The sequence below is a fragment of the Lepus europaeus genome, chromosome X (genome assembly GCF_033115175.1).
Source record: "Lepus europaeus isolate LE1 chromosome X, mLepTim1.pri, whole genome shotgun sequence".
NCBI lineage: Eukaryota > Metazoa > Chordata > Mammalia > Lagomorpha > Leporidae > Lepus > Lepus europaeus.
In genome coordinates this window covers 107,670,671-107,692,866 of record NC_084850.1, presented here as the reverse complement: position 1 = coordinate 107,692,866, position 22,196 = coordinate 107,670,671, and the positions used below count along the sequence as shown (strand labels likewise).

Sequence of the window (22,196 nt, the reverse complement as noted above, 5' to 3'; positions counted from 1 at the left end):
AGTGCCCAACAGAATGTGCCTGGCTAAGAATCACCTACGGTGAACAGAGCCTAGGATCTTTGAAACACGGATGGTTTCCTGGAGAATGCCATGTAAGCTGTCCAACTGTTGGGGGTATAAAACGGAGATGTTTCAAAACTGAGATGCTCCCCTATGCATGTGGAATCCCACAAAGCTCAGATAGAGACTTCCTTTGTCTATTCCAGGCCAGAGGTGGATTTCTGATGTGAGACAAAATGACGGGGGCGGGAGGAGAGGGGGAAGGGAGCTGCTCTTGATGACTCAGAACTCTCTCTGCTTTAGCTGAGTTTTTTGACTATCTGTATCCTTGAGATTATTTAGTAAAGCTTGATACTAGGTAAGAAGAGCTCTGATTTGTCAGAGTTTGATTTGCTAAGCTGATCCTGTGTGTTAGCTCACTCCATGACTCACCACCCATGAAAGGATAGAGGTAATCACTAATTGGGCTGTACTAAGGACTGAACACAGTGTTATTTTATGCCATGCTTTGCTGCTCTGCTTGAAGCTTAGCCGGTTGGAGAAAAACATTATCATTTGATTACTTGCTATTTCAGAGTCTTCTTATAGTTGCTCTCACTAGAATACTGATGCAACCTGAATTTCCTAACAATGTATCACAGAATCAGAGAGCAGGAAGGAGGTTAGAAGTCATCTGATCAAATGCTGGACACCAAAGGAAGAATCTGCATGCCCTTGCTACACGGGTCACTGACTCTCTGCAACAGAGAACATATCTAATAATATTTTCTGAGACCTCCACCCCTCCACACACTGTTTTTTATTATTAGGAAGAAAATTCTAAAATAAATTATGTCTAAACATTTCTTTCTGCAATGCCACCTACTGGCCCCAGTGCTATTCTTTGATGGTCCATTCTGAAAAAAATTCCTTTTGCAAAATCGTCATTTTAACAGAAAATATAGGTAGATTAAAAAATTTATAAGCAGCCGGCACCATGGCTCACTTGGCTAATCCTCCGCCTGCAGCGTCGGCACCCCGGGTTCTAGTCTCGGTTGGGGCGCCAGATTCTGTCCTGGTTGCTCCTCTTCTAGTCCAGCTCTCTGCTGTGGCCCGGGAAGGCAGTAGAGGATGGCCCAAGTGCTTGGGCCCTGCACCCGCATGGGAGACTGGGAGGAATCACCTGGCTCCTGGCTTCAGATCGGTGCAGCGCTGGCCGTAGCAGCCATTAGGGGAGTGAACCAACGGAAGAAAGACCTTTTTCTCTGTCTCTCTCTCACTGTCTATAACTCTCTCTCTCTCACTGTCTAACTCTGCCTGTCAAAAAAAAAAAAAAAACCAACAACTATAGGCTTTCAGCTTGATATATGAATATCTACTTTTTTATTTCATAAAACTCAAGGTTGGGGGACACCACAAGTCATTTCAGCGGTAGGACATCACCTCTGTTGACTACCATACTGCAGTCCAGACACCCAATCCAGTGGCAAAGGTAGGTTTGAAGTCAAGGAGAAGCAAAAAGGACGACTGAGCAACAGAGTAAAAGTCGTGCTGTTTTAATAGCAACTTGGCCAGCACATATGCCAGGTACCCCGGTGTTACTCTGATTCAGAAGGGAAAAAAATCATCTTTTACTGAACGTAACTATATTAAAAAATTCTGGATTTCTGGTTTTTCCTTTTTTTGTGTTGCTCCTGAAAGATAGCATTATGGGAAAATACAAAAAGTGAATTGCCTTGAATTCTATAAAAAGTACAAATGAACAATGATCTGCAAAAGCCTGAGTGTTTCGCTTAGTCAGACAAAGGAGTATACAACTATCCTGTAAGAAAAATCAAGATCACATAACTATTTTCAGTATTAAAGGATACTTTCAAATTTTGAAGCACAAGAAAGAATAACAATTTCAAATTTTCTTAAGAACTTCAAACAACAGAATTGGGGATTTTAAAAAACCAGAATGTACTTTACAGAACATGGCACAAAAGAAAAGAAGATAGATATTTAGCCTTGTTCTACCACATACACTTCAGGAGTCTAAAGAAGTAATTATCATTAACATATTCATCTATACAAATATACTTGTATATACAAACTTTCATTTGCTTCTACTTGGCCTCGGTAGTGTACAAAAAAAAAAAAAAGCAGCCACTTCACACTGAGCATATTCTTCATTTTGTGCTATAGCTATAGTGGCTCCAGCCCTAAGACTGGGTCCTTTGTTCCCCAGCCAGGAGGAATCAGGGCAATGAATTTGAAGACAGTCAAGCCATATTGGGTTCCAAGTTGTATTAAGACAGCTTTTAAGTTGTTTCCAGCTATGTCTGTCTATGATGCTATATTAAAAAGAATGACAAAAGGGAGGAAGTGATAATCATGTAATATAAATGTTTCTCAAGTTATAAAAGTTTTAATAAATCCTAATGTGTTTCTGGCTTGAAACCCTTCAATATATTATGGCTGGTGACTGAGGAGGGATGCTGTATCTCATGTATTAAAAATGCAACCCGCTGGAGTGGGTATTTATGATATGATGGAATGCAATCAAAGCAGAAAGCTGCATTACTCTAAGCATCTAAGTAAGTGGCCCAGTGTATGCTTGGTTCCTGTGATTCTTTTCATATTTACTTCTTACTTTGAGGCATTAGGACCTTAGAGACACTCTTCTGCTTAGAAACTGGCGACCACCTGATTGGGAGAACATACAGGCCTGAAGCAAATTTATTCAGCAGAAAATGGTGCTTTTTTTTTTTTTCAATTGCTTTGACTGTTCTGTGCTTTTCTTAGATTAACTGATCACATAACAATGTGCTATCATTAAAAGGCAAAATGAAGAACTAATGAAGCACATCTTCCAAAAAAAAAATCAAACAAAATCCCCAACTTGAATTCTACATGGTTCCTGAGCTATCAGATCTTTCCTTGTATAAAAGTCCTAAGAAACGAAAAAGATAGGTGTACGAATGTGACAATGTAAACTCATTTTAAGAGATGAATTCCCTGTGCAGTGTTTTGCATTTCTAGTCATATTCTGTTCCACTAATGCATACTAAAACAGATACAAGTGTTCCTTATAGCAAAGAGTAGTAGTATGTTCACCACTTTGAAGAGAGGCTTCTTTGAGTGATCTGTCATTTCCTTCTTCTACTTCCACCTTTACCTCTGTGGATTAAATATAGATTACATACCTGGCTACAGCTTCACTGTATACAAAACCAGCATCAGCTCGCTTCACAATTTCAAAACACAGATCCGCTCCATCCATACTGTAGAGAAATGTGAAAAAGTATGTAAGAACAGAGGAATTTCAGGTAGACTACACAGAAAGTGGATACGAGGTAACTAAATTATTAGTTGACTACTAGTAAGTATTCAAATTTCTTCTCTTTCAAAAATAGAAAAATTATAAAAGATATTAGAATCATCTTAATAGTAAAAATCTGCAGGGAAAGATACAGGAAGTGCAAGCAAATGGTAGTATCAAATAACACAAGGTATAATAAATTGACTACAAATTTTCCTTAGGTTATCATAATAAGAAGTCTCAGAAAAGAGGCTGGGGGCATATTTTAAAGTCAAATTCCAAAATTGTCTATATCTAGTCACATAAGGTCATATGAACAAAATATAATGATTATAAAACATTTTGCAAAAAAATTTTGCTCTAGTTCTCACCATTAAATGGGACATTCAAGCTATATACTGTGGATTTTAAAAATGAACTAATTTAAATAGACTTTTGCTTATACTTCCATTACCAAGGTTAATTCTTAACAAATACATTCCAACATATTGAAGTGTTGGTGACACAGTGTCACTATCTTGCCCTAAAACTTACAATGGTTTTCAATTTTAGCAGACAGGTGAAGCCTCTTGTCTTGGCCATAACTCACCTTTTAGCTGCCTTGCTTAGATGTTTCAAGAAAGCTTGGCTCTGTAGGCAAACCAGTCCTTATCACTCCCTGAATATGTCATTATTTATTCATTTATTTTGCCACAAGTTTGTACAGACATTGCTTCTCATATTCAAAACCGACCTCAATTCAATATTCCATTCTAATCTCACTTTCCCAGGAAGCTCCCTCAATGAAGTCAAATTAATGCATTTCCTTGCTTTAAATCTTTAAAAACTCTATACAGTCCATATCATAACAGTTAGTACTTTCATACATGTAGACACATACACACAATACAAAAATACAGGTATCTATGTAAACCTGAGACTTCTGCCAGGGCATTACATATATTAGTGACATTATTCAAATATTAATAGCAAACATTTTCATAATGCTTTAAGGCTTATAAAATGTTTTCATGTCCAGTATCTTATTCATTCATTTATTCAGTAGCTCAATCTCAAATATAACTGCTGCAAGAATTATATTGAGGAAATAGAACTTCCAGAAAGGTTAATAAAAGAACTAAGCTAGCATGCCTCATGGGAAGCACTCCTTAACTGTATCTCCCTTCATATGTACAACTAACTCACAAGGCCAACATCATTCTCTTTCTTAAATAATTTGTCTAAGTGAGTGGAAAAGCAGGTAACAGGGACAGGATTCAAATCTCTAGCCATGTTCAGTGCTCTTGCCATTGACTATAGCTATACCTATGGGGTGTGCAGGGAACAAACTGCACAGGTTCATGCCTTACGGTAATTCAACAATAAAGTCCTAAAGAACAAGAATGGCTTATACTTTCAGTATACCACTCACTCAATACCCAACAGAAGACTGAGCACACAAGAGATATTTAATGAACAGTTGAGTCTATTATTTGGATTTTAGTATGATTTTATGTCAGTGAAAATACTTTCTCCTTTATACAGGTTTTAAATTTTTTAAGTAGTTTCCATTTCATATCTGATGAACAATTTCCAATATTGAGTAGGAGTCTTCTTCAAAATAAGGTTCATGATGGCCTAGGCTGGTCCACAGTACGGCAGCAATCATTTCCCACTGTCATAAAGAAAGCCCAGAGAACGTGCCCATGCATTTTTGTGAACAACTCTGACCATCTGCTACCAGCAGAGTTGCTAGGTCAAGGGGTATATACAATAACACTTTGTATACTCATACTGCCAGGAAAATTCTAACAATTTATACTCTCACTACAGAGTGTAGATGTGTCTTTTCCTCTACCTTGCCCCCACTCGGATGACTATTCTTTTTCATCTTTGCCAATCAGATACCAGGGAAGAAGTCATTCATTCACAATTGTTTTAATTTGCACTTCCTTGATTCCTGGAAAGGCTGAATATTTCTCACTTCTTTGTACTGTGGGGAGGAAAATAAGTGCTATTTGTAAAACTGGCTGCAGTTTAAGATGGTTAGTTGATCTATAAAGACTAAAAACATCTCAAGGTAAAGGAATAAATTTTCTTTAGGTGTTTTCCTTTTTAATTGTGAAATGGGAATTGAAGTACTGTACAACTTAGGTAAGAGAGGAGTTAGGCAAAGGAGAGAGCAACACTGATTGCATAATAAAACAGTAAGAATTTGGGAGCTATTTTGAGAGATTTTTAGAGGGAACTGGAAGGGAAGAGGTAACAGGGGCTGGTAGGGGCAAGTGCTCTGTGCTACAATGACCAGCATGAATCAATCCAATTTGTCTGGTCATATCTGAAATAGTAGTAGGTGAAATGACAATCTCTACAAATATGCATACATACATGCTGTTTTTGTAGGTTTCTACTCTATTCCACTGACCTACTAATTCCTGCACCTAGTACCATGCTACTTTAAATTCTGTAGAAGTATATATTTTAGTATTTGGCAAAACAAATGTCATCTCACTATTCTTTGTCATCATTTTCTTAACTTTTTCTCCCAACTGAACTTTAAAATCATCTTGTCAAACTCTAAAGAATTTTTATTTTTTGACTCTGATGGCATTATGTTTATATATTAACTTATAGAAATTAACATTTTTCTAATATTTTCATTCATGAACATGCTATGCCTCTCTTTCCTTTCATGTCTCTAAATTAGCTTTCAGGTTCTCTTTATATTGGTTCAAATACTGATTATTAGATATTTTACATAATATTTGCTATTATAAATAGGATCTTTTAAAAAAAGATTTATTTATTTGAAAGTGAAAGAGTGTGAGAAAGTGAGAGAGAGAGAGAGAGAGAGAGAGAGAGAGAAAGAGAGAGATCTTCCAACTGCTGGCTCACTCCCCAAGTGGCTGCAAAGGCCAGTGCTGAGCCAAGCCTAAGGAAGCCAGGAACTCCACTGAGTCTACCATGTGCATGGCAGGGGACCAAGTACTTGCTACTTTTCCCAGACCATAGGCAGGGAGCTGGCTCAGAAATGGAGCAGCTGGGACAAGAACAATGCCCAAGGTGTCTCAGCTGGTAGCTTAACCTGCTACACTACAATGCAGGCCCCATAAATGGGATCTTTTGACCATTATATATATTTTTTAATCCAACAATTCCTAAGCAGGCATACCAAATAAAATCACATGTATGAATTTTTAAATATGTAACCATGTTCTTTGAAGGAGAATTCTGTAAGAAAGTCATCACTGTGAAAGTACTGTTCTATTATTATAGCTATTTGATTAGTTATTTATAACATTATTTGATATTAAAGTAAAAGAAGTGATCCATTAATTTTAAATTTCATGATACAGAAACAAAAACTAAAATACTGTTTATGTAAATTTCACTCATCACAGAACTTTAAAATATACATATTCATAAAACAATCCCAATAACCTTGTGCATTTTGAACAAAATTGGTAACTCCATTCTTTGATAAACTTATTTGATAATATAATGATTCTACAAACAATGATAAGGTTGCTTTTATTGCTTTCTTCTTTGGCTTCCCATCTTGGGGTGCTTTTGGGGTTGTAAAGAACCTTCAGATAACATGCTCTGAATTTTCCCAGTTTGCTCTGTTTTGAGGGAGTGAGATGAGAAGAAGAAATCCTTTTTAATGAAGAGGATGGGGAGAGTTTCAACACTGTACAGAGGAAGAAACCATGGGAGCTTTACTCAGATTTGTCAAAAATGGTGGGATTATAAATGAGCTGACTCCCCCACGCTTTTGTCTATCTGACTTTAAAAAGTCTTCATAATAAGCATGCATTATTTCTATAATTAAATAAATTATCCAAAACCAAACACAGCAAATAAACAAGACCAGATCATAGGTCTAGAGGCACAAGGCATGAAGAGCTGCTGTACACTGAAGGGGATCAGAATATGCCAGCCCAAAACATGCGACTTTAGTACAAGGATTATTTTAAGTTGAAGGCAGAAGCTTATGTGTTATGATTTCACAGCAATGTCAAATTGCTATAGCAGTTTTTAAATGCTTACTCTCAGTTTCTATACCTGTGTCATCACAGACCAGTAACAGATGGTAGATTGGTGCTCATGTGAACTATTCTTTGAAGAACACGGTTGTAAGGGACAGACCAAATCTGGATTTCTCTGAAGATAACAAAAACAACTACAGAAATGCTTTAAAGAATGAAAACATACTTAGGACCAGGAAAGGGTTAGAGCTTAAAGAAGTGAGCAACTCTGGAGGTAAGGAGTGTGTTACAGAAAGGTGGCAGCTGCTGGGGAGGTGCAGTTAGATGATATTGACAGAGCACAGCTACTTTTGCACCAGGGTGACCAAATATGGGAAACACAGCTACTCTCTTGGGAGAACTCTGAAGAGTCTGCCCAAGGCTAAGCCCTTATTAATCAAAGGAGAAATCATAATGATCAGAAAATACTTGTAACAATGATAATAAAGAGTAATATCAAAACTCATGCAGGATTGATCTCTCTCTCTCTCTCTCTCACACACATACACACACACACACCCTTGGAGTTGGAGAAACTTTTCTTGAATCAGGAAATCCACTGTTGATAGAAAAGTACATCAATACCAATGTTTCTGGGGGTAATTTTGTAGTGTTTGACAAAAGTCTTAAAGATGTTCGGGTCCTAGGGGGCCAGCGCTGTGGCATAGTAGGCTAAGCCTCCGCCTGTGGGGAGAGCATCCCATATGGGTAGCTGGATCAAGTCCCGGCTGTTCCACTTCTGATCTGGCTCCCTGCTATGGCCTGGGAAGGCAGTGGAAGATGGCCCAAGTGCTTAGGCCCCTGTACCCATGTGGGAGACCCAGAAGCTCCTGGCTTCAGCTCAGCTCAGCTCAGCTCAGCTCTGGCCGTTGAGGCCATTTGGGGAGTGAACCAGTGGATGGAAGACCTTTTTCTCTGTCTCTCCTTGTAACTCTACCTCTCAAATAAATAAAATAAATTTTTAAAAAATTATCTTTTAATTCAATTCTTCCAGGAACTTTTGAAGTGGTCTTGTATGTGTCTGTATGTGTTCTGATAAGTTTCTGGATATCAAAACAAGGTGCATAAGCCTATGTTTCAAATTCTTTGGTTTTATTTTTCACTTTAAAAAGTGAGCAGGTACTTCACTTATCATACTGAATCAGTTCTAAATGTAAAAAAAAAAAAAAGCAAAAATACCCCTTTCAGAATGCAGCCAAAACAATACTTAGAAAGCAGCCTATCTATGTAAGATAGAAATAATCTTACTTTGCTGTCATAAATAATTAAAGCTAGAACTTACTGAGTGCTTACTATGTGACAGCCATTTTCTAAGTGCTCTGCATGCATTTAGTTAATGGCTATAAGGAATCTATGAGGTAGGAATTACAACCACCCCTATTTCATTTATGAGAAAACTGAGAAACAGCAAAAGTTAAAGAACTTGCTGAAGAGCTCATAGAGCATGTAAGTGGTAGAGTCAGGATTCACACCCAGGCAGCCTGATGTGAGAATACATGCATCATCCCGTCCCCAGATGCTCAGTTCCAAAGAGAGAAACTTCCTAACTTCTGCTCAAGGCTTCCAGTTACTTCATGGAAGATGAGAGATTACAACTAAGTAGGTGAAATCCTGTATAACAAATCCATTTTCATGCCTATTAAGGGGGTCACAGGCTCCGGAAGCACCTAATTAAAGAGCTCATTCTCCCAGATGAAACATGTGAATATTGTATTCTTGATGTGGTTTCAATGAATTCTGTATATTTAACAAGTCTGTGGGTAAATGTTATAATCCTTGCATATACAAATCAGTCTCCACTGATTTATTTTGGAAAAGAACTTTATTCTGTTTATTTTTTTCTAATACAGGGCTTTGCTTGTAAAACTCTTTTTATGTCTACACAAGTATCCCATAACCACTACCTTTCCCCAATACTTTCACTCTCTTTATGGCCCTGACCAGGATATCCTCTCTCCACTCTTCCACCTGTCTGACTCCTACACTGACATGGAAGTCCTTCACCAACTTCCTACAAGATTACCTGACTGTTCTAGCTCTCAACTGTGTCCTCCACTAAACTTGCAGGGCCTTAAAAATCCGTGATTCTCTATGGTCATGTAGGCCTACACTGCCAGTTATCATTATTCATTTCATGTGGAGGCACCTGCTTGGTCTGTAAAATATAACTATAGAAACTTAGGGGCATTAAACAGGTTTTATTCTTCACCATAAATATCTCACATGTTGATGCATATTTACAAATACTGGTTGGTGGTGAATGGAGTCATACACACATAACCTCTTGTATCCCCTCCCCCAAACTACTCTGTATTTGGTGGGGGGGGGGGAGAAGAGATTTAGTTTTATTCAGTGTACATTTATTGAGCATCTACTATGTACAGAGGCTAGAAAGTCCAGTTACATGAAGATCCTACCTTCTAAGAGCCTACATTACAGAAGGTGTAGGGAACCAGACCGGAGGAACCGTGCCCCTAAGATGGCGCCGACTCCCTGCTTCCGGGTTCTTCCTCATCTCAGGGAGTTCCCGCTCTTGCTCGCTCCTTCCCGCCTTAGATTTCCCGCTCTAGCTCGCTCCTTCCCGCCTTGCCACGAGATTGTCCTATCCCCGCGCTTCTAGCCTATCACCTGATTTGTGACGTGTATTGTGCATATAAACCCTTGCTACGCGGGTGTAAGGGAAGTTCCTGCCCAGAAGAGATCGAAGCTGGATCTCCTGCTTGCCGAGCAATAAAGGAACCCCGTGCAAAGTGTTCGGTCTCTGTCTCTTGCTGGACGAGGACGGCGCCGAGCAGCTGGTGGCCCGTACGGGGAGCTTCCTCTACGTTGCCCGGTAAGTAGAAGGTAAGCGAGGTCAGTCTTACCGTCTGGGCCCCGCGAGTGAGGTATATCTCGTGATTGGAGGGTGGACGCACCCTAAGATAGCGGACGTGTTTCCCCGCTTTAAACTGAAAGAATAGCAGACTTGTTTCCCCGCTTTAAACTGAAAGAATAGCAGACTTGTTCCCCCGCTTTAAACTGAAAATAAGATAGCGGACGTGTCTTCCCGCTTTAAACTGAAAATGGGAAATTCATCTAGCCATTCAATGTTGCTTAATCCGTTAAAAGCATTATTGCGTAGCAAAGGGATTAAGGTTTCTAAGACCACACTTGTCAGGTTCCTTGGAAGTGTTGATTTCTTTGCGCCGTGGCTCACCCACGAGGGCCAAATAACTCTTGAGTCTTGGGAGAAATTAGGAAAGGATCTCCGGCGCACAGTTAACGATCCCCAGGAACCCGATATCGACCCCGTTGTTCTCCCCTTATGGGAACTACTGCGGGCGTGCCTCCAAGAGGAGAGGTCGGTGGGAGCGGACCGCCCGACTCTTACGGCGGTTCGCGAGGCTCTCGAGGAAGTTCGTTCTCAGAGCTCGGACGGCGCCCGGGACCTCATACAATTTAAGGACACGGGATGCCAGACTTCCTCACTGGCCTCAGGCTCCGAATGTGGCTCCGCCTCCTCTGAGTCTGAGGGGGAAGGGGACGGCGATCCTAAATCCCCGCCTCCTACGTATGCGCAGCTGCGGCAAAAGTTAAAAGATGCCTGTTTACGCCCTCTAGTGCCTACGGCTCCTCCTATCGATGTCGTGCCCGCCCATCAGATTAAAGACGCAGCGCCTCCTACTGGCGGTCATGTAGGCGTGCCTCAGCCCCATCTAACACCCGTGCCGCCATGGCCATTAAACGTCCCAAATGTGCCACCTTTTTCAGGCAGACAGTTTCATCAACAAGCCTGGAAACAGTTGCGAACTGGCGCTCCCGCTGCCCCCGCTCAGGCTTACCCTGTTTTGGCTTTGGGCACGCGAGAGGCCCGGCACGAACCATTGGACATGACAGTATTAAAACAACTTAAGGCTGCGGTCCATGACTATGGACCCACAGCCCCATTCACATTGTCACTCCTTGAATCAGTCGGCCAGTCCATTTTAACACCTAGCGACTGGACCCAATTGGCTCGGGCCTGTTTAAGTCCAGGCGGCTTTCTTTTGTGGCAATCTATGAATACAGAGTGCTGTCATGACCAGGCAGATAAAAATGCTGAGGACGGCCACCCTACGTGGAATGCTGATATGCTTTTAGGGCGTGGACCTTATCAGGCTGACCAGACCCAATTCCCTAGACAAGTATACAGGCAAATTTCCAACTGTGCCCAACGTGCGTGGAGGCAGGCGTCCAATCCAAGTGACTCAGCTAGCCACCTCACCAAGATCGTTCAGGGCACGGCCGAACCCTTCGCTGATTTTGTCGCTCGCATACTTGAGGCTGCGTCGCGTATTTTCCCTTCCGAGGTTGACGTTCAGCCACTGGTCAAACAAATTATTTTTGAGCAGGCTAATAAAGAGTGCAAAAACATTCTTCGACAATATAGACATAAATCTCTGGACTCCTGGTTAAAATACTGCAGAGATACCGGTGGGCCACTTACTAATGCGGGCCTAGCTGCGATGCTGGCAAAAGTCAAAGAAAACAGTCCAAAATCTAAATCGACCCGACCCCCCATATCTTCAGGACTTTGCTTCCAATGTCATCAACCGGGTCACAGAAAACGCGATTGCCCCAATCTCAGCCATGGGTATTCCACGGCACAGCCTTCAGGCATAGAGCCTTGTCGCCGTTGCCGCAAGGGCCCTCATAGGGCAGAGGTATGCCGTTCTGCTTTCGATATCGATGGCAACCCACTTACAGGTAGCGCCCAGGGGCCAAAAAACGGCCAGAGGGGGCTCCCCAACCCAGCGAGGAGCCCCCAAAATCAAATCTACTCTCAGGTTCCACCTCCCGTGTCTGCGCTACACCCAGTGCACCCTCAGCCCGTGCCACTCACGGGTCCGCAGGCCTGGACCTCCGCGCCACCTCCCCTCTCCTCTTAACTCCGGAGATGGGGGTACAATTAGTGGAGAGCGACTGCTCCGGTCCTCTGCCCCCGGATTCGGTTGGATTAGTGTTGGGTCGGTCCTCCGCCGCCCTCCGAGGGCTAGCTGTGATCCCCGGGGTAGTTGACTCTGATTTCACTGGTAAAGTAAAGATCATGGTTCAGGCCCCTCAGGGACCTTTAGTAATCAATCCTGGAGACCGTATCGCACAAATGTTATTACTGCCCAGTCTTCACTCTTTAATCCCAGCTAAAAACCACGTTCGCGGCACTGGTAACTTTGGGTCCTCTGGCATTAATTTTACCGGCTTACATATGCTTTTAAATGAACGTCCCACTTTAGTGTTGCAGATTAATGGCAAGGACATTAAGGGACTTTTAGACACAGGAGCCGACAAATCCATTATAGCAACAAAGGACTGGCCTAGTACATGGCCTACAAATGTGGCGGAACAAACCTTGCAAGGACTTGGTTTTGCTCATTTCCCAAAAATCAGTGCAGCCTTGTTGTCATGGCAGGATAGCGAGGGTCATAGAGGACAGTTTTCTCCATTCATTTTACCTCTACCCATTTCCCTTTGGGGGAGAGACGTCCTGGCAGAAATGGATGTTGCTTTGGTCACCACTTCCCCTGCAGTACGATCTATGCTACAAAATATGGGTTACGTCCCAGGCAAGGGACTCGGTGTCCAGCTCCAGGGCCACCCTTCCCCCATTGAGCCAAAACAAAGACCAAGTAAAGTTGGCCTGGGTTTTTCCTAGGGGTCACTGTTTCGCCTCCTAAACCAGTGGAGCCTTTACCCATCTCGTGGCTAACGGACGTACCCGTCTGGGTTCCACAGTGGCCCCTATCTCAGGAGAAACTGGAGGCAGTCAACACTCTGGTCTTGGAGCAGGTCAACGCTGGTCATTTGATCCCATCCACCTCTCCATGGAATACGCCTATTTTTGCCATCCGCAAAAAATTAGGTCAATGGAGACTCTTACATGATCTTAGGGCAGTCAACGCACAGATGCAGCCTATGGGCCCTGTGCAACGTGGTCTTCCTCTGCTTTCGGCACTTCCCAACCAATGGCCTGTTATTGTAATAGATCTTAAGGATTGTTTCTTTTCCATTCCATTGGACAAAAAGGATACCCCACGTTTTGCTTTTACTGTCCCCACCCAGAACCAGGAACAACCGGACAAGCGTTGGGAGTGGACAGTCTTGCCTCAGGGTATGACTAATAGCCCCACCATGTGTCAAGTCTATGTAGCCCAAGTACTAAAACCTCTTAGAGACCGATATTCCGACTGCAGGTGCCTACATTATATGGACGACCTACTGTGTGCAGCCCCCACAGCAGAGAGGCTCCTGGCCTTATACAGTACACTCCAACAAGTGCTGGAAGGGGCAGGGCTGCATATTGCACCTAATAAGGTGCAATTGTCGTCTGTAGTTTCTTATCTTGGGGCTATAGTCGCCCCTACTCAAATTAGACCTCAAAAAATTCAAATAAAAATCAATGCTATCTCCACTCTAAATGACTTACAAAAACTTTTAGGGGATATCAATTGGATTAGGCCCTACCTTAACATTCCTAATGCTGCATTGCAGCCCCTCTTTAATATACTTAAAGGAGACCCGGATCTTGCTTCCCCCCGAACCTTCACCTCTGAGGCCAAACAAGCACTGTCAATTGTCAACGATGCCCTTAGTAAAGCTGCCCTAAAACGTTGGGACCCTGCGGGAGACCTTACTCTTTGGGTCCTCGACACCCTTAAACAGCCCACCGCGGTCCTATGGCAGGATGGGCCTCTCCTCTGGATCCATCCCTCAATGTCATCTACTAGATCTATTAGTTACTATCCCGTGGCAGTGGCGGAGATAACTCTCCTAGCCATTCAGAGGGCTATCCAACATTTTGGACGCGAACCATCCACCATTGTTGTCCCCTATTCCATGGAACAGGTACGTGTGCTAATCGCTTGTACTGATGCTTGGGCGGTTTTAGTCTGCTCCACTTCCGCAACTATTACAAACAGAACACCCTCTGATCCTTTGCTAACCTTTGTTCAGTCTCACCCAGTTATTTTTCCAAAGTCCACATCCCAAAAGCCCTTACAGGGAGCCCCAGTAGTGTATACCGACGGTTCTAAAACAGGAGTCGGTGCATATGTTGTTTCAGGATCTGTGCCAAAAACATTCCAATTCGCTACTAACTCCCCCCAGGTAACTGAACTTCTTATAGTTAACCAAGTCTTCTCTGATTTCCCCGGACCTGTCAATATTGTGTCTGATTCACGCTATGTGGTTAATTCTGTGTCTATCCTTGAGGCCGCAGGACTAGTCAATTCTTCATCCTCCGTAGCGACAGTTTTCCTCACCCTGCAAAAATCTATTTGGAATCGGTCTGCTCCTTTCTTTATTACTCATATTAGAGCTCATTCTTCCTTACCTGGACCCATGACCACAGGCAATGCTATAGCTGATCAAGCCACACGCCCCATTTGGATACTCCAATTTTCTTCCCCAGAAGAGCAGGCTATCCAGTTTCATTCAGAGTTCCATGTAAACGCAAAAACCCTTGCCGCCAAATTCGGTCTTTCTCGTGCTGCCGCTCGCGATATTGTTCGCCATTGTGCCGCATGCCCTACTTTAACCCCTGTGCCTTCGGTGGGGGTTAATCCCCGAGGATTACTACCAGGACATATCTGGCAGATGGATGTCACCCACATATCCGAGTTTGGGACCTTAAAGTATGTTCATGTGTCAGTTGACACCTGTTCCCAAGTAATTTTTGCTTCTCTGGAGACGGGTGAGCGTACCACCCATGTCATTAATCACTGCCTTGCTGCATGGGCAGCCTGGGGCAAACCAAAAACTTTAAAAACAGATAATGGTCCTGCATACACAAGTAAATCATTCCAAGATTTCTGCACCCGTATGCAGGTACAACATAAAACTGGAATCCCTTATAACCCTCAGGGACAGGCCATAATTGAAAGGGCTCATCGAACCCTCAAGGCTTTTCTCTTAAAACAAAAGGAGGGAATTGCCACGGGCAAAACCCCTCGAATGCGCCTCTCCCTTGCACTGTTTACTATAAACTTTTTGAATTTGACAGATCATTCTATGTCCCCCGCTGAGAGACACATGTTAAAGGAGCCATCTTCACGAGGCTATGTCCGTTGGAAAGATGTCCTCACGGGAAAGTGGTACGGCCCGGATCCGGTATTATGCTGGAACCGAGGCGCGGTCTGTGTCTTCCCACAGGAATCTGGAAGAGAACCTCTCTGGATACCGGAAAGATTGGTCAGAAAAACAGCCCCGCCGCCACAAGATACACCTCTATCACCTACGGACGACATCTCCCCCGAGATAACCGAGATTACCACGCTCTCACAGGACGACAAATTGCAACAAAACAACGAGACGTCCCTGTGTACTTCGCTGGGTGAGCTCCTTCATCAACAACAAGTTGGAGAGCGTCAGACATCAGTTCCGCGCGGCAGCGTATGCTGCTCTCCATCACCGTGATCCGGATGCATATGCCATGCTGGCTCGCATGACTTATGACCGGGTCCATACCAGCGATTAAAACCCTCGTCCCCCCATCCCTACTCACGCCTCACATATGGACAATGCCTCCATCAGGCACACACCTTCCTCGAGTTGTCTTGTTCCCCCTCTCATTCATTGGGCTGTATCACCCATCCCTGACGGGGAGCGAAAACTGGGTATGCGAGACCAAAGGTACTGCAGCAGGAGTCCACCCGGGGGTTCCGGGGGTCCTGGGAGAGCATATGCATATGCATGCAGGTTCAATTCCCAGCCTGCCCCAGCAAAAGGGAATAAAAACTGATCCCTAACGGAGACATCAGGGGTTGTGGCCAGGCCCTTGAAGTTCCGTAACTAACGGATCACAAGCACGCTGGGTATGCACCTCTACTCTCTGCCTAGTAAATATTCTCCCGGCCCTCATGAGCCAGGGCCGTCGGGGATGTGATTTGTGCAAAAACAAAAGGAGGGAGATGTAGGGAACCAGACCGGAGGAACCGTGCCCCTAAGATGGCGCCGACTCCCTGCTTCCGGGTTCTTCCTCATCTCAGGGAGTTCCCGCTCTTGCTCGCTCCTTCCCGCCTTAGATTTCCCGCTCTAGCTCGCTCCTTCCCGCCTTGCCACGAGATTGTCCTATCCCCGCGCTTCTAGCCTATCACCTGATTTGTGACGTGTATTGTGCATATAAACCCTTGCTACGCGGGTGTAAGGGAAGTTCCTGCCCAGAAGAGATCGAAGCTGGATCTCCTGCTTGCCGAGCAATAAAGGAACCCCGTGCAAAGTGTTCGGTCTCTGTCTCTTGCTGGACGAGGACGGCGCCGAGCAGAAGGGGAGATAAAGAAAAAAAGGTAAAAAAAGAAAAACATAATAGATGAAAGAAGAGTGCATACTGGAGTTTTGATGGAAGGAGGTGGCTACTGAAAAAGAGTAGGGGGAGCAGTGGTAGTTAAGAGGAGAGCAGCATTTGTCATCTTTGGCAAACCAACATAATAAGCTCTGCATTGCTATAAAATGCATCAGTATGGCAGGCAGTTTTGGGGTTGATTAGGGGAATGTCTGAAGTGCTATAATGTGAACTAAGCTCTCCTCTCCCACCTATACCATAGCTGGATACAATCACATTCCTTCACTATGAACCTGGCAGGCACCAGAGAGGTACTTAAACAGGAGTGTTAACTATAACATGCAAGCAGACAGAAACATTCAACTCTTCAGTGGGGAAAGGGGGTATTCTCTGTAATGGGAACTTAACTACTTAATAAAGCAATTCTGCTATAGTGTTAAAGTCATCAAAATGATTGAGTATATCCCCAAATGCCTATTTACCAATTTGATTTCTTTTTGTAGGAACTTTTTATTCCTATTCTTGCCCATTTGTACATGAGGCTTAATATCTCCCTCTTCATCGGAGTGAACTCTTTTTATCAATGTTCAAGAGAATGTAACCCTTTTATGTCAATATTGAAGCAAATTAATTTTATAGTGTTCTCAATTTTTGTTAAATCTATTGATGTTTCCCTTTGTGAATTCCAGGCTTTTGAAGTTTTAAAAGTTCTCCAAAGATCTGTTAAACAATTTTAGTTTTTACTAGCTTTCCTATAATTTGATTAGCTTATATAAACTATTCTATCTGTAGTTTTCTTGGTGTGTGTGTGTTGAGGGAGTGGATGTAAATTTACTTATGAATTGCTAACTAGTTTTTCTAACCCTATTTAAAAAATCCTTTTTCTCATTATATTTACTGAACTTTATTGTATGTACTGCTAGAAGGATTTCTATTAAAGAGGAATGTCTGTTGCTGTCTGGCTGGCAAATTGTGTTTTTTTCCTATATATTTTCATTTATTTATTTGAAAGGCAGAGTAACAGAGAAAGAGGGAGAGACAGAAAGACAGACCTTCCAACTGTTGGTTCACTCCCCATATGGCTGCAACAGCTGCAGCTGGACCAGGTTGAACAATGGAGCCCAGAACTCCATCCTGGCCTCCCATTGTGGGTTGCAGGGACCCAAGTATTTGGACCATCATCTGCTGCCTTCCCAAGTGCATTAGCAGGAAACTGGATTGGAAGTGGAGTAGCTAGGACTCAGAACCAGCACTCAGATATAGGATGTGAGCATTGCAAACAGTGGTGTAACTATGCCACCATGCCTCTCCCCTATCTGTATCCTAAAGGAATCTCATGCCAACACATGGCCAATGGTAGTTTTAATTGTCTGAATGTTTAGTAGTGCCTAAAAAGACCTCTCTGGCGGGTGCTACAGATTAGGTAATATACACATAAATTTATTCTTTTGCACCAAAAGAAACTGTTCTTTTAATTCCATTTTCCACAAACTTTTTGAACTCCCTTTGTACATAATAAGATATTTTGGGGATAGAGTTCAAGTCTAGACATAAAATCCATTCATATTTCAAATACCCTGCATATACATAGCCTGAAATAACTTTATATATTTTTATTGCACCTGCATTTTGACCATAACCCATCACATGAGGTCAGGTATGGAATTTGCTACTTGTGATATCTTGTTGGAGCTCAAAAACTGTTGACTTTTGGAATTTCAGATTAGGGATGCTCAATCTGTATATCAATCTTACAAATATGTCTTAATTTTCCACTTTGACAACAAGGTAAGATCTTGAGGATCTGGAAGGTGAGGTTCTTTAAGAGTTCTTGGATTACTCAGAGTTCCTCTCATCAGAACATAGCATCTTAGACTCAGGCCCTTGGCCTTTCTTCTTTTTTCCCCCACTCCCAGCTCCATCCCTAATATTAGAGTAAGTCTTCCTAGGCCATGGTTGCTGTCCCAACGTATAAGAGGAGCCTGTCCACTCACATACTTTAATAAGGCTACTCCTTCCCAACCTAAGAGAAAATCAACTCTGGCTGATTTAAGCAAAAAAGGAGATTATTAACAGGATACTGCATTGCTCACAGAATAGTAGGGAGGCCTCTTAAAACCACAACTGGTGTTACAGTCAGGAACCAAATCCCAAACTGATTTGATGAGGACGCCACTATTGTTGTCTCACATAGCTGCTGGAGCTTACACCGCTGTGCCTGTACCCTGAGAATTACTATTACAACTCTCCTAGTAATTGTCCCTACTTCTACCTGAGAGTCCTACGTATTCCATATGACATCATGAGTGTATATGACGGACTCATGAAACCTGTCACATGCCCATATCCTAACTGCGAAGGTAAACAAATTCTGGCATTTTTGGCTTCTGTAGTGGAAGGCAGGCTTTGTTGCCCATCAAGACTTTTAACATAAGGGATGTTCCCAATATTGGAAGAGGATTCAGATGTTAGGACACACAAAATCAATGAGAAACAGCCCCTACACACTGGTACTAAACTCTGGTCTGTATTTTATTGCCTGGTGAACCTGGAACATGATACTTAAACTTTCTGGGTTGACAATGACTTCTCCATCAAAAGATAGGATTTGGCTTAGTAATCTTTAAGACCTTTTTCATATCCCACAGAATTCTGTCTCTATGAAAAAAGATTGTCTTTAAAGATTTTTTTCTATTCAAATTAAAATAGGGGCTGGCATTGTGGCTCATTGGGTTTAGCCACTGCTTATGACATCAGCAGCCCCTATAGAGTGCCTGTTGAGTCCTGCTAATGTACCCGGGAAGGCTGTGAAGGATATCCCAAGTGCTTGGGCCACTGCCACCCATGTAGGAGACTAAGATGGGGTTCTTGGATCCTGGCTTCAGCCTGGCCCTGATCTGGCTGTTGCAGCCATTTGGGGAGTAGACCAGTGGATGAAAGAAATCTCAATCAATCTCTTTCTCTCTCTTTCCCACTCTCTTTCTCTGTCCCCCTTCCTTTACCTCTCTCTCTGACACTTCTTCAAATAAATAAATCGTTAGAAAATTGAAATGTGGCTCAAGATAGTTTATCAAGTTTTAAAAACCGAGGATTGATCTGCTGTCTGTGCAGATACCCAAGATTGACTTAATTTCCAAGGTCATATATTTATCACTCTTTTCTCGACATGTTTTATGTCCAGTTGTTTAAAGGGCCTAAAGCTCTTGATCTCTGTTCAATGTAGTTTGACAATGGTGCCTCCTAGTGGATGAGGTAACTCTAGCAATGAGGGATTGCAAAAGATTCTAAGACCCAGGCAGATGACTGGATTCATTGTTTATTGTAACAAAGCTCTCTGCACAGTTTTCTGAAATTCCCAGCAAAAAGGTAGACAGATGAGAGCAACTGCCTTATTCTATTCTACCATGTAGGAATTTTAGTATTAGTCTTCAATGTTTTTACTACCCCTGCTGCTAAACACCCACCTCCCCAAACTCTAACATTAAATTGAGATGGAGAGACCTCCAAAAATAAATCAAGATGAGTCACATCACAGAATCTTAGAACTGGAAGTTTAATTAAAAGGAGCTGTTTTAGGGGTAGACGTTTACTGCAGTGGTTAAGTCATAGCTTAGGACACCGGCATCCCACATTCGAGCACCTGGTTTGAGTTCTGGCTACTCTGCTTCTGATCCAGCCTCCTGCTAATATGCATCATGGGAGGAAGTAGATGATGGTTCAAGCAGTTGAGCCCCTGCCACCCATGTAGGAGACCCAGAGGGAGCTCTACTAGGTTCTAGGTTTCAGCCTGGTCCAGCTCTGACTGTTGTGGGTGTTTGGGAGAGTGAATCTGCAGATGGAAGATCTCACTCTTTTAAATAAATTAATGAATCAATCAGTTAAAAAGGACTTACTTTAGGTTGATAGCTAATTAATGGGACCAAAACCCCAGTCTCTTGATTCTCAGCCCATGGTACAACTCCACGCATCCTGTTCACCTTTTTGAAAGAGGAGCTTGCCCTTGTCCTAACATGGAACTATGGGGATACTGAGAAGATGGTAACATTCTACTTTCAAGGGAATTTAAAAAAAATGTATTACAAATCCTCACAAATTATTTCCCAATGACCAGGAGACAGAGAGGTTATCATGGTGCTAGGTAGAAACTGAGTTTCTAAGCTACCATTGTTTTTATACTCAAAATGAAGTCTGTAGAATTCAACTGAGACACTATTTACTAAACAAAAGGTCCCAGTTACGTTTGCATGGGGCAGTGCAAAGGCATAGGTCCTTGAACTTCTCCCTCTTTTCTACCCATCCCTCTCCACACAAATCTTTTACCTTCATTGCTTCAATTAATAATTGTCATGCAAATACCTTACATATAATTCTTTATAGGATATATTAGTTTAGCTGGACTGAATACTTTTTAAATTTTCTTAGACTTTTGATCTAGTCTCTCTTATTTTAAAGATTTATTTATTTGAAAAGCAGAGTGACAGAGGGAGAGAGAGAGGGAGAGGGAGGGGGGAGAGAGGGAGTGAGGGAGGAAGAGAAGGAGGGGAAGAAGAGAGAAGAGAGAGAGTATGAATCTGTCATCCACTGGTTCACTCCCCAAATGGTCAAAACAGGTAGGGCTAGGCTGAAACTAGGAACCAGGAACTTCATCCAGGTCCCCCACATGGGTGGCAGGGGCTCAAGTACTTGGGCCATCATCCTCCACTTTTCCAGGCACATTAGCACGGAGCTGGATCAGAAGCGGAACAGCTTGAATTCGAACCAGTACTGCAATATGGGATGTGTCACGAGTATATGATTAACCTGCCAAATTATAACACTGGCCCTTGCTTATTTTTGCTGGTGTTGGAGCTGAGTTGGAACCTCTGCTACCACAAACCAAATCAATCATCATCATTGCATCAGTTCACTTTCTATCCTAAGTTCTTCCCAGTTTCTTTCGAGTTCTTCTCTGCATTTTTCTCAATAGAAATAAGTCCTCCCTCTTGCTTCATTCAGAGGCAGGTTCATCAGTACAGTTCTTGCCCATAGTAATGTTCAGTAACGCTCCTGGCCTTTGAGAGAGTGAGCACCCTTCAATTCAAATGAGGTAGATGTGAAAGTCACAACAGGTGCCTTCCAGCTGCTAATGGAATTCAAAGATTTAGGGTCGTTTTGTGACAGTTTCACTTCTGGAATATCTTCTGTTTATCTGCTTCACATAACTCCTAAAGAATTGTAAATAAACATGCTAGCCCTAATGTGGCCTGCCATGTGAGGAAGGTAATGCTAATTTGGAGAATGATCGCATCTTGAGCAAACACACTGGGGATTATAAAGTCATCATGGAGTTGATAATTGGTTTTCAGTTTTCATTTTGCTGCCATTGCACTCTAAAATCAAACTAGCTGATGTGATTCTTTCTTCTAGGCAAGTTCCAGGCTAAAATGAAAATGTTAATGTTGGTATTTATAAAACTATAGAAGTACAGATATACACAAAAGCATAAATGCAAACACAGGTATCTGCCCAGGATTGAATTGTTCCAACTTAGCAAGAAAAATGGAACCATTACTGTTTTCCTACAAGAATATCCCATATGTCTGTGAAGTGGTTCCACATTGTAGATCTTACT

General features: G+C 42.5%; 1 protein-coding gene across 6 annotated transcripts in view; it reads right to left on the bottom strand.

Moving 5' to 3' along the window:
- Positions 1-22,196, bottom strand: part of CASK (calcium/calmodulin dependent serine protein kinase) — a 377,037-nt gene that overhangs the window by 186,225 nt on the left and 168,616 nt on the right. For all 6 annotated transcript variants that reach the window (XM_062184520.1, XM_062184522.1, XM_062184523.1 and 3 more), the window contains exon 4: positions 3,168-3,245. In XM_062184520.1, the coding sequence (XP_062040504.1) occupies positions 3,168-3,245 (78 nt within the window). The remainder of the gene's footprint in view (positions 1-3,167; positions 3,246-22,196) is intronic.